This window comes from Haliotis asinina, chromosome 13 (assembly GCF_037392515.1).
Source record: "Haliotis asinina isolate JCU_RB_2024 chromosome 13, JCU_Hal_asi_v2, whole genome shotgun sequence".
Lineage (NCBI taxonomy): Eukaryota > Metazoa > Mollusca > Gastropoda > Lepetellida > Haliotidae > Haliotis > Haliotis asinina.
In genome coordinates this window covers 20,770,872-20,783,342 of record NC_090292.1, presented here as the reverse complement: position 1 = coordinate 20,783,342, position 12,471 = coordinate 20,770,872, and the positions used below count along the sequence as shown (strand labels likewise).

General features: G+C 40.0%; 1 protein-coding gene across 1 annotated transcript; it reads left to right on the top strand.

The window, feature by feature from the left end:
- Window positions 1-18: 18 nt before the first annotated feature.
- Window positions 19-7,666, top strand: LOC137259411 (uncharacterized). The gene is made up of 5 exons (XM_067797076.1): window positions 19-204; window positions 2,080-2,419; window positions 3,917-4,200; window positions 6,919-7,083; window positions 7,508-7,666. The coding sequence occupies exons 1-5, from the start codon at window positions 19-21 to the stop codon at window positions 7,664-7,666; spliced, it is 1,134 nt and encodes a 377-aa protein (XP_067653177.1).
- Window positions 7,667-12,471: the final 4,805 nt, after the last annotated feature.

Here is a 12,471-nt window from a genome sequence, read left to right as displayed (position 1 = left end):
CACCAGAAGTACAAGGAGATGGATATTATATTCCAAGCAGGACATCTGTCGCATCAGAGTGGCGTTAGGACCAGGTCGGAGTCCAAGCTGCCTGGGGTGTGTACTGGACTGCTGAGGAGACTCTCTCTGTTCCACTCGGGGGGATGTCTCCGTCTGCCTCTGCCTTCCCCCTCGGCCTCCACTCTTTCAGAGTCGGAGCCCTGGGTTGGTATGTGCTTCATGTCCCTTGACCGGTCAACCAGGAGTCAAGCACAAGTCATCATTTCTCCTCTGTTATCGTGTGGCCTCTTGATGTGTAAACATCATATACCTTTGACCGGTCAACCAGGGGTCAGATATTTCCAAACATGGTTGTTAGATTTGGATGCCAGGATATTCCGTCTACAAGAACTCCTTTGATCATTGCCCATCACATTATCAACAAGACGCCATGGAAGATTCGGGATAGCACTGACCTTCAGCAACCTGTCCAAAGAGGCATCTATGGGGATCGGGTGGTCAGGCACGCTGGTTGACAGATGTAATTATCTTACCTCACACATGAATGTCGCTTTCCGATTGGCTAAGCGCTATTCTACAATTTTCAATGTACCCCGCTTACAGGCGATGTATTACTTTCAATGTACACCGCGGGAAATTCCGAACTCTTCTTGTGCTTCATGGTAGTACTTCTTTGTCTCGAATGACATTGAATAACGCATCAAGCACGGAAATTACCGGTGTTTTGCATTCAACAGAAGTGCTTCAAACAGTTCAAAATTAAAATTCAGATAAATACGTTGTTCACTGGTCCCTCGGGGTCCATGGGCTCATGTACCCTCGAGGTTTGTTTAACATAAACACACCTCGAGGGTACATGAGCCCCCTCGCGACCAGTGAACAACTTATATTGTATCTCAGTTGCTTAGGTTGATACTTATGATGGCGATCACAGGAGTATTTGGTCCAAATGTGATCCTACAGACGTGTACATACCAATGTATTCCTCTAGACATGTTCATACCAATATATTCCTCCAGACATATTCACACCAATGTACTCCTACAGACATGTTCATACCAATATGTTGCTCCAGACATGTGCATACCAATAAGTTCCTTCAGACATATACATACCAATATATGTTCCTCCAGATGTATGCATACCAATATGTTGCTCCAGAGATGTTCATACCAGTTCAGACATGTTCATTTGTTTTACAAATTAAGAATGAAATGCAACAGAGATGGTTCTGGTGATTCTGGCACAGTCAGGCTGGTATAGTTCATCATCAGCTCAGGGCCCTTGCCCGTTCTTCATACTGACAAGACAGCAAATGGGACTTCTCCCAGGAAACACTGCCTAGTCAAACCCACCAAAAACCTTCCACACAATATGTACAGACTCCCCAACTCTGCAGTCTTCTGCACTAGCCGAATATCAGGAGGGTTGTGCTCCCTTTGGCTGCCTGTGTTTAGGAGTTACCAAACCAAGGGCACCAAGAACAATGGGGAACCTGACGACACTGTATAGTCTGTCAGGAAACGTTCAACCTTTTTCTGATTTGACATAAGGCATTATAATTGTTCTACAATTGAGAATTATGATATATGAATTATGACTTAATGATAAAAATGTTGTTTAAGAAACTATCATTAAAATAGTGCCACAGATCACAATTATTTACGAGGAAGGGGGCATGTGATGAGCGTATCTCACACAACCTTTTCGGAGAGTTAATAATACATACTGATTATTGTCAGTGTATGTGACATTTAGACAGGATTGGGATCTATGTGTCGCTTGGGTTTACCCCGTGGGTTAATTTGACGGTATGACATTGTGTGTGCTTTGTCATTACTTAACTGTCATGAGAAAAATCATGAAAAATGCAGACAACAATGTAATGCCAGTCCACAAGAAATCAATTCTATAACAAAGCGAGTGACGTGGCATAATCTAATTGAACCCGACACCAGTGATGACTTCACTAAATCTTATGTCATGTGATCGTGCCGTTTCAGTGTGAATCGTATTTGCATTCTTCACATATAGTGATTCGTTCTGTGGCGATAAGATCTGTTTTACCCCACCTTTCAGTTTGTCAAGATCTTAACTGGAACGTCTTTCAAGATGGAGGCAGTTATAACCTTCCAGAGATGCTTTTTCTTGGTTATCTGTATTTCAATAACATCCGGTTTGGAGGAGACCCATTATAAAAAGTGGCAGAGTGGAGCTCCCGCCGATTTAGGAAACCCTCAACATCTTCAGATCCAGCAAGTGTTTACACGAACAATCTGTGCCGCCCTGTGCTCCTACACGTCATGTCAAGAGTTCCAGTATTCAGACACGAGCCGCTTGTGCATCACACGACACACAGATCCAGTATCTGGTGGCGTCATTAACCCAGGAATTGGTTTGTTTGACACCTACAAACAAGGTACCGTATTCGATAGATTCTTTAACGTGAAAATATTGCAAAGTCCGTGCATTAGGTTCCTATATTCTTGGAACTGCAAGCATGAGTATTCATCGAATTAACGTTTAAGATCATAACAGAAGGAATGTTTACCATTTATGCACGAGGATGATTCATTGAGTACATGTCCACAGTCCGTTCCTTGGTGATCACCATCTCCTTTTTGCAGTATGCTGATTCATATTGTGTTGTTTCTTTGTTGTTAGGTCAGTTGAATAGGAGAATGGCATGAAATATTAAAAGGGGTAACGCGTTACTGAACTGACAATTAACTCTGAATTCACAATCACTGAAAACGAGAATTTATGAGACTCTTTCTTTGTTGTGTTTTCGGTAACGCAAATGGCAAGTCTTATCCTGTGTATTCCCTAAATTGAAATAATACGTTAAAATATGTATGCAAAATATCAGTGTGAAACCAAAAAAACAACGGAGGAATTTTACACAAAACACAACTGTATCAAAAGACGTGTTCAGAGTACTACTCGTAAAAGTCCGGGTTAGAATATTGGTCTTCAGTAACCCAAGCTTGTGGTTTAAGGTGACTAACAGGATCAGGCTCGTGGTCAGGCTCACTGAGCTGGTTGACACACTTGTCATCGTTTCCCCAATGTGCAGATCGATGCTCATGCTGTTGATCACTGGATTGTCTGGTTCAGATTCGATATTTTATAGACTGCAGTCATATAACTGGACGTAAAAACTCAGCTATTGTTAACAATCTGGATAACATAACACAGCTACTGTTAACAACCTGGAAAACATAACTCAGCTAGTGATAACCTGGACAACATAACTCAGCTAGTAATAACCTGGACAAGATAACTCAGCTACTGTTAACAATCTGGACAACATAACTGAGCTACTGTCAACAACCTGGACAACATAACGCACCTATTGTTAACAACCTGGACAGCATAACAGCTAATGTTAACAACATGGACAACATAACTCAGCTACTGTTAACAATCTGAAAACATAACTCACCTACTGTTAACAACATGGACAACTTAAGTCAGCTACTGCTAACACTGTTTCACGAGCTGCCAATGTTGGTAACCGTATTGTAGGCCTTTTGGCCGATAGTACGAATAGAACTTCTGTCTGTCTACCAAAGGAACCATTCACAATCCTTGAAGGGGTAGGATACAACTGGCCAGGGAATGTAGCATCGTTTGATGACCCGTTACCATAGGACCATGTTTCCTCCTCGATTCACTAATGCATCATTTCCAGCCGTGGTTAGATATGACAGAGATAATACGAAATGTCATAGGAATGGAGTATCGTGTTTGTGATGCTATTACCGACCTCTGAAAGAAGCACATCTCTTAAAGACAGAGGTATGTTAATCGTATCGGGGCCTAATCATCTCACGTGCTTCTCATTAAAGTTCACATTCAGGTGTCTCCAACGTTGCCTTTTAAAATGATTTTCTTGTCCTTACTATATTAACAGATCCTACGACATGTGCTGACTTGAGGACCGCCAACCCAACTGCTCACAGTGGAGAGTATACCATCATGCCTTCAGCTCCTCAGTTCAGGGGAATACCAGTGAAGGTGTTCTGCCTGATGAATGACACACACCAGCTGGAGTATGTCACACTGCCAAATGAAAACATTGGAAACTTTCCTAAGAGGTCGAACAATAACTGTAGAAAAGAACAGTCACATCTAGTAGGTGATGGTGTTGGCTTGGATGGAGTAACAGTGTATCAGAAGATCAGAATTATACCATCGGTAGGTGCACATTTCGACTTAGATTTCTGTGATGTGATTGTGAAGGTTTACTTCTTGTAGATGTCACCAACTGCACCAAATGTGAGTCACATTGCCATGTGAGAACTTTGGAAACTAACCTGAAAAGGTAGACCACTAACTGCTGAAATGATTTGCAACATGAGAAAGATGGCATGGGTGGAGCAACAGTTTATCAGAAAATCAGAAATATGCAGATGCCCTTAGTAAGTGACAATGAGGAGTAAGTACACACACACGCACGCACGCACGCACGCACACAAACATTATCTGAAGCCCTCTAATAGGAGGTGTAAGTACATCCCACCCCTAAAGTTATCTGGAGCCCTGCAGTGAATACTTTATTTCTGATTCTTGCGTTGTGAGTATGTCAAGAAAAGTGATGGGAGAACAGATTTGTTTTACATCTACATTGTCCATGATAAATGGAACTGGTGTTATGAAAGACAAGTGACACACAGTAAAACAGTTTTCACGGTCACACTCTATCTACAATTAAACTCAGTCAAAGTGAAAACGTCACACCCGTTTGACCGTTAGAACATAAGACCAAACGGTGCATTGACTAAGGTGTTAATCATTCGTAAGCACCACTATGACAAAGGTCCCTAGATATCAGGTCCATGGTCTGACCATTCCGACCAGAGCTGGCACCCAAACGTCTAAGAGTGAAACTGATAACACACAACTTACATACTGTTCCCAAAGCAGGATGTCAATAACATGTATCCCACCACGTGTGTTCATAACTGCGATGCATCGCCTCCTCATGGAATGACTGATGCACCGAACCACACCATCGGGAATACGGCGCCATAACTGCACCAACATGGCACCAACTTCCTGTAAAGTTTATATGGGTTTGGTACTTAGCGATGACTCTGTCACAACCTATGTCCAATAATCAAGTCCACCTGGAGCGAAAGCCAGAAGGCACATCAAAAATCTACAGTATGCTCTGATTGTGTGTCAAGGGTCTTCAACCTTATACTCGTTTCACAAAAATCGCAATATGTAGGACTGCATTATTTTGTACTGTCCTCCTTGTGTAAGCGGCATCGTTTCACAGTTTTTAGTACGCTCCGTTATACATATTCTTAATTATAGTATATTAGACTCCGTCTGTCCGTAGGTCCGCACGTACGAACTGAAATATTTTAAAAACTGTTGATATTTCTAATATTGGTACCTAGGTTCATTACTGTAAAAGAAAGGATACTCTTAGATTTGGTGACCTTGACCTTCATTTCAAGGTCACAATGGAACTTTAAAGTTTTACTCTTGTCAGCGAGAGTCAGTGGGTTTAGTTTAGCAATATTCCAGCTATATGGTGGCGGTCTGTAAATAATCGAGTCTGGACCAGACAATCCAGTTACCAACAAAATGAGATTGTCAGCGAGAGATCTCAAGAGTGAGTGAGTTAATATTTAAGATCACATCGGCAATATTGCAGCCATATCGTGAAGCGAATCATTAATATCATACATAATAGAGAATAGTAAAAAATATGTCAACGAAGGACAGAAAAACAAGTAGATTTTCACAGATAGATATTTAAAACTAGTAATTAAATCTAAAGCAATTTAACTGTAGAGGACGATACAATATAAAAACGGGCTATAGACCGCCGACAACTGAAGGTAGATAACCATACCAGGGTCCATGGGGTCCATGCGGACTTACAGTACGTTTGCTACCTGCATGGACATTAGCTGCCCATTGTACGATGGTTTAGCCGAATTTTAGTAGAACAAGTATACTTTGTTTAAAATGGGGTAAGCAAAAAATACACTATGAAAGTTTTGGGACTTACGTACCCTCTCAGGAGGACAATGATTTTACGATACTTTAACCCTCTTACAGGATACAACCACTAACAATACCAGTTGCCAATTTATACTACCAATCATTAAAATACATCTGTCTACAGCACATATTAATCAAAATGCAATCATGAAATCAATTTCTTTTAAAAGACAATAATTAAATGAGAACCAACAGTGGTAAAAGAGATCTTTAACAGTTTTGGCATTGAAATATTTATCCCTTGTCGTGGAGAATTCAACACAGTCAAGCAGGATATGCTTGACCGTGACTCTCTCATCACAAGGGATACGAAACGGAGGATCCTCACCTTTTAACAGGTATGTGTATATCTTTGTGACAAATACGGCATCGTCGCAAAAGAGGAGAAGACGGGGGGAAGGAGATATACCTCCAGCTCAATGCCGACAGAAGAAATAAATGGTTTAATTCTGTGTCTTAGAGGCGGAACTAGAGACGACTTCTTGTTGTACAAATCCTGAAAAAGAGGACGGCAGAGTGTATTCAGCATAGATTAGTAAATGTACATATATAAACACTACCTTTTGACAAATTCGCATTTAAATCCGCATAAAAGTATTTAATCAATCAGCGTGTTATCGGTTAATCCTTTGATCGATCTGGACACAAGAAATGCCAAATGGGGACCTTTGTGGGGTAATGTAAGAGGCGTTACAACTAATTATACCTGTTATAAATTCATTAACTGAGCATCAAGTGAATGATGACAAATAAGGTCGATTTAAGGTAATTAACGATCGAAATGAATAATTTTAATGACGGGGTTTCATTTATGATGATCCCAATGAGAGATTTGTGTATTTTCACCCCCTAGAGTGTATGTGATCTTTAAAATAATACAGTTGTATGCTTTAGACAATGACTGTTGTGAGAACGGACACCACCTTCACCAGCGGGACCAAGACGAAGCCACATACATATGGCAGAGCAGAAGACTGTTACTCATACACAGGAACATGCAAGCGAATCGGAACCTTTCACATCAACACCCTGGGTACAGGGATGAAGTTCGCCACTGACGTAAGTGATACATTTCTGGTAGTATCAGCAATACTAAAATATAATAAAATGGGTTATAGTAAATATGAGGGATTTTTTTTCAAATATATTCTTTTGTTTTAATATTTGAATTAGGGGAATAGGGGAAGAAAATATATCTAAATGTTTGCCAAGTCTTTGAAATATCAAACACAAGCAGGATAAAATGATTTTATGTGCGTAAACAGAACTTATAGTTCAAGAACATTTAAAAGACCTCAATTTATGAAGATATGCAGAAACTGTAGTTAATCCTGTTGTTATCCTGTTGTAAGTCAAATTGAAAACCATGAATAGTCTATTAATATCACATGATTATGTCCATATCATCACCTTGCTTCCTTGATCAGAGCAAAATCAGGACTTGTTATGACAAACGCATTTTAGCAGATCTTCTCACATGCAGCTACAGTGGACTGCCTTTGGAACAAAGCCCAAAGTGCACAGTATTACCCGGACACACGATGGCGCCGTCATTGATCTGGTGTGTGGAGGCTGGTGTGGAAGATGTGATCCTGTTGGAGACATGATCCTCTACCCAAACAGTCTGGATGCTCAGCTATAGACATGCATGGACACACCCATATATGTATCGTATGATGGCACTTTGACACTGATGGACACGCCCATATATGTATCGTATGATGGCACTTTGACATTGATGGACACGCCCCTATATGTATTGGCTGATGGCACTTTGACATGCATGGACACGCCCCTTTCTGTTTCGTATTATGGCACTTTGACATGCGTGGACACGCCCCTGTATGTATCGTGTCATGGCACTTTGACATGCTTGGACACGCCCCTATATGTGTAGTACGGTGGTTGTTTGACATGCATGGACACGCCCCTATATGTATTGTATAATGGCACTTTGACATGCATGGACACGCCCCAATATCTATCGTATGGTGGTTCTTGACATGATGATTTCGTTGGTTCTTTAACAACCACGAAGACAACTTATCTGCATGAGATATTGACACTTTGTGTTCCACGTTCACGTACCCAGTTGCCTGAGACTGCCAGCTTTACTTTAGCATCTGTGATACAACACATGAATGGGAAGTATAGAAATAGTTATACGTGAATTTAAGCAAAGATATCACGATACCGGCATTCAATATTGGCATTCCAGTGTAACATCATTTAATTTCCTTTTCCACAGTTGAACCTGCAAAATACATATTGGAACTCTATTATAACAAGGACCTTATACGTATTGTAGGCAAATTACTCTGTTTAAGCCATAAGCTGAATGCTCAACAGCGTTATAATAACAATCAAAATGTGACAAATGTGATTTTCATGTTACAAAACATATATTGATTATTTTACCTGTATGTACATTATATTCTGTACATAAAATCTGTATTTACCGACTTATTAGCATAAGTTTCCATTAAGATGAAAATTTAATCACTAATAAAAGATAACAAATGCACATCTATTGAAGTCTAGAGCAATTTTTCGAAGCACCTGAAAAATACATACTGGAAGTCTATCATAGCAAGGACCACATGTGTATTTTAAGCAAATAACTGTTTATGTCACAAGCTGAATTTTGTAAAACAAAGTTATAATAAGAGTATAAATGTTACAAAAGACGAATGTTTTACTTTTCCGTACATTTAATCTGTATTTATTAGCATACGTTTCCATCAAGATTAAATTTTCACAACTTGAAAAAACAAACAAATGTACGTATATTGAAGTCTATGGCAATTTTAGAAGCATAAGCTGCTTGTATGAAAATGATTTCATTAAATTATTTTATCTGTCCATCCGCAAAATATTGTTTTCAGTTTTTGTACTCTTGGTCATGTGACCTTAAATAAGGAAATAAACTTCTTCTTTGCTATGCTACTAGTTTTACTGTTCTTGAAAATGTTCTGCTTAATTCAAAATGTGATGCATAATTCCATTCCATCCATTGACATAATGCAATGGAATGTTATTGTACAGCCATCGGAAGGTACACGATATTTTAGATGACTTAAACGTTGCAATTAATCTCTTTTGCCTGAAGGTAGTCAGTAGTCATAGAAGTGGATCAATGCTTAGTTCACTTGTTCTAGACAATTAAACCTGGTGAAAACTACTACTTCACAAAGTATTGGTTTCCTATTTATGAACAATCCTTACAGCATTAAGAAGTTTCTTGTGACCAAAGGAAGAAATGAACGGATTGTGATTCTGAATAGGACTGTGTCATCCCATGGGGTTCTCACTCATGCTCGGCCAAAAGTATACTGGTATTCTAGCCAACTGGCTGATGGTGGATCAATACAAAGCGATTGCCGTGTGAAATCCATTCGTTTTGCGTAACAACAACAAGAAAACTATCGTGTCATTATGTATGAACTGCCATCTGATGTGACGGTGGAAGGTACAGAGGAAGATTTCAAACAGACGCTTATGTTTTACTAATGCAACCCGACGCATAGAGCGGTTACAAAGATTATTATTATGTATTACAGATTACAGACAATATTGAGAAGACTCACAGGCAGGATATAATGATTATTATTACGTATTACAGATTACAGACAATATTGAGAAGACTCACAGGCAGGATATAATGATTATTATTACGTATTACAGATTACAGACAATATTGAGCAGACTCACAGGCAGGATATAATGATTATTATTATGTGTTACAGATTACAGACAATATTGAGAAGACTCACAGGCAGGATATAATGATTATTATTACGTATTACAGATTACAGACAATATTGAGCAGACTCACAGGCAGGATATAATGATTATTATTATGTGTTACAGATTAAAGATATATGCAGCAGAGTGGGTTCGGGTGGTCCTGGGCTGGTAATGCTCATCATCAGCTCAGGGCCCTCGTCCCCTCTAAACGCAGCCCAGACAGCAAACGGGACTTCTCCCAGGAAACGCTGCCCAGTCGAACCAACCAAGAACATGAAGGTTTCCCAACACTGCAGCCTTCTGCATTACCCAGAGAGTCAGAAGCGTTGTGTTCCCATTTGAGAACCCGGGCACTCTCCCGATCTGCGCCAAGATATCAGGAGGTAAACATAAAGGGCTCTCAGGACAGTGCTGAGCCTGACGACAGTGCACGAGGGATGCAAGCGAGACATTTCAAAGGCGATGTCCACATATTCATCATGGTTTTAACTCTAACTCACTCTCACTCTTCATAAAATACTGATTGCCAGCTTGATGAAGCCCAGAGATGAAGCCTAGATCTGGAGTTCTGGAACATGCTACGTTGGTACCAATGCCTTTACTGTTTTCAACACCAGCATGGTGACCATCCTTCATTTGTTGGTGATCTACAGACCGTTATATATATTGTAGTGTTGTCTCCAGTAAGTTATGCTTTAGGTGTTTTTCTATGATAGCGTTTTAGTTTTAAAGATTACGTATATCCTAAAGGGGTACAAATACATCAATACTTTATTGACATCGTTGTAAATGAAACACCGTCAATAAAAGTACTCATTTCGACATTTTGTTATCTTGAATCGACCCTTTTGACAACAGTGTATAATTCTCTCCCGCGAACGAAATTTCAACCAGAGGGATGTGCCTCAATGACGTAAAGTGAGGTATGCTTATATGGTTTGTTTTAGTATTCATCTACATTTCAGGGGATGGATTATCTTGTTTACAGGTTTGTGTAAACCTGCAATCGAGACGATTGTTTTGAAAAATGAAAGCTTTGTGTTTTCACAATCTCCTGCCATTTAACTTTGTCGCCCGTATTGCTTATTTTCCGAAATGGTTTCATAGACGATTCTATCAAAATCGCTTGTTGTTATATGGATATAAATCGTTCTGTTACAAGTTTTGTCATGCATAATCTTTTTGGTCTCTTTGATTCAAAACCATGTAACTACGTGCAGGAAGTAGCTATGATCATTTAGATGGATGAAAACAAAACATATTCTACTCCATTTTCAAACTGACATTGGACCGTGACGCCACGTTCTCTGTCGCGAACATTCGCCAGTTTTCACCGACTTACAAAATATAAACTAGTTTCTCCTGGTAGTAAATATGTATTTGATTGATAGACAATATGATTTTGCATGACATTGCATATAACATCAGGATTTTAATTTTGGGAGTGAGGTGGGTGTCAATATTATACTACTTAAAACTAATTACTGTCACTTCGACCGAAACCCTGACTGCTTCCGAGAAAGAAACCGTCATGTTACTAGCTGTGTCATGCAAAACCCTTTTAGTTATCAGTCATTTACTATTAAGTAGTTTTGATTTTTTTAACTAGATGGAAACAAATCTAAATAGCATATTCTGTTCTATCTTGGAAGCGAAGTAGGTGTCCAACCATCCGACGTAATACGTACAGGGTTCAACAACGCTCGCTTTGCACTCACAAACAACATATTTATCACAAACTGAGGGATCCGTGGAAATTTTGCACGGTGACACCATCACCAAACACCTGGGGACATTTGACGACAACCATGAGAAATCAGCAAATTGCCGAGTTTGTTATGCAAAGCAGCTTTCTGGCGACTTTCAATCGCTCGGTGTCAATTAACCACGCGTTTTAAAGAAAACAATGGTGTTTCGCGTACGACTAACCACAATTCTTTCATATTTAATGGCGAAAAGAGTGAAAACAAATGTGAGTTTATTCGTTCTTTAAAGTAAGAGCTGCGATAGTCCAGTATTTTTACTGTCCTTCGATGACAGCTTTCTACAGAAGCGTATTAGGGCCACGGTTAATATCTCCTACGTAGGACTTACTATCTCCTACGTAGGACTTAATATAACGTTCAGTATTACCGAAGCATTACTAACGTATCATTAAAGTAGTGTGTTATAATCTGATCATACAGGATTCTCCATATGGGAACAACATATGTCTAGAGGTCGACTGTCCTCACAAGCCATTCATAATCAGTTACGGGCTGCCAGTCTCCATTCTCGACGTCCATATCGTGGGCCAATATTGACGCCGTTTCATCAACGTCACCTCTAATGGACTCAGAGAGACTGGAATGAAGTCATCTTTAGCGATGGATCCAGGTTTACCGTCAGATTCGCGGACGGCAGGCATAGAGTCTGGAGACGACGTCTTGAACGATAAGCCCAATGTTGTGTACAGGAAGTCGACAGATTCTGGGACGGAAGTTGCATGGTGTGGGAACAATCGTTCCCGACTTCTGGTCATCCGTGGAAACCTCACAGCTACTGCATACCGTGACCAGGTGTTCACCCCTGAACTCGTTCCTTTCATGGCGGTTCATGGCCCAGGTCTATAGTTCCAGCATGATAATGCTCGGCCGCATACCGCGATGTTGACACGAAATTTCCTTCAAAACACTGGAATCAACATCATGGACTGGTCAT

Coding starts and splice junctions, on each gene's coding strand:
- LOC137259411 (XM_067797076.1), top strand. CDS start 19: ATGGATATTATATTCCAAGCAGGACATCTGTCGCATCAGAGTGGCGTT. Junction 2,420..3,916: donor GTTTGACACCTACAAACAAG/GTACCGTATTCG, acceptor CTATATTAACAG/ATCCTACGACATGTGCTGAC. Junction 4,201..6,918: donor AGATCAGAATTATACCATCG/GTAGGTGCACAT, acceptor TGTATGCTTTAG/ACAATGACTGTTGTGAGAAC.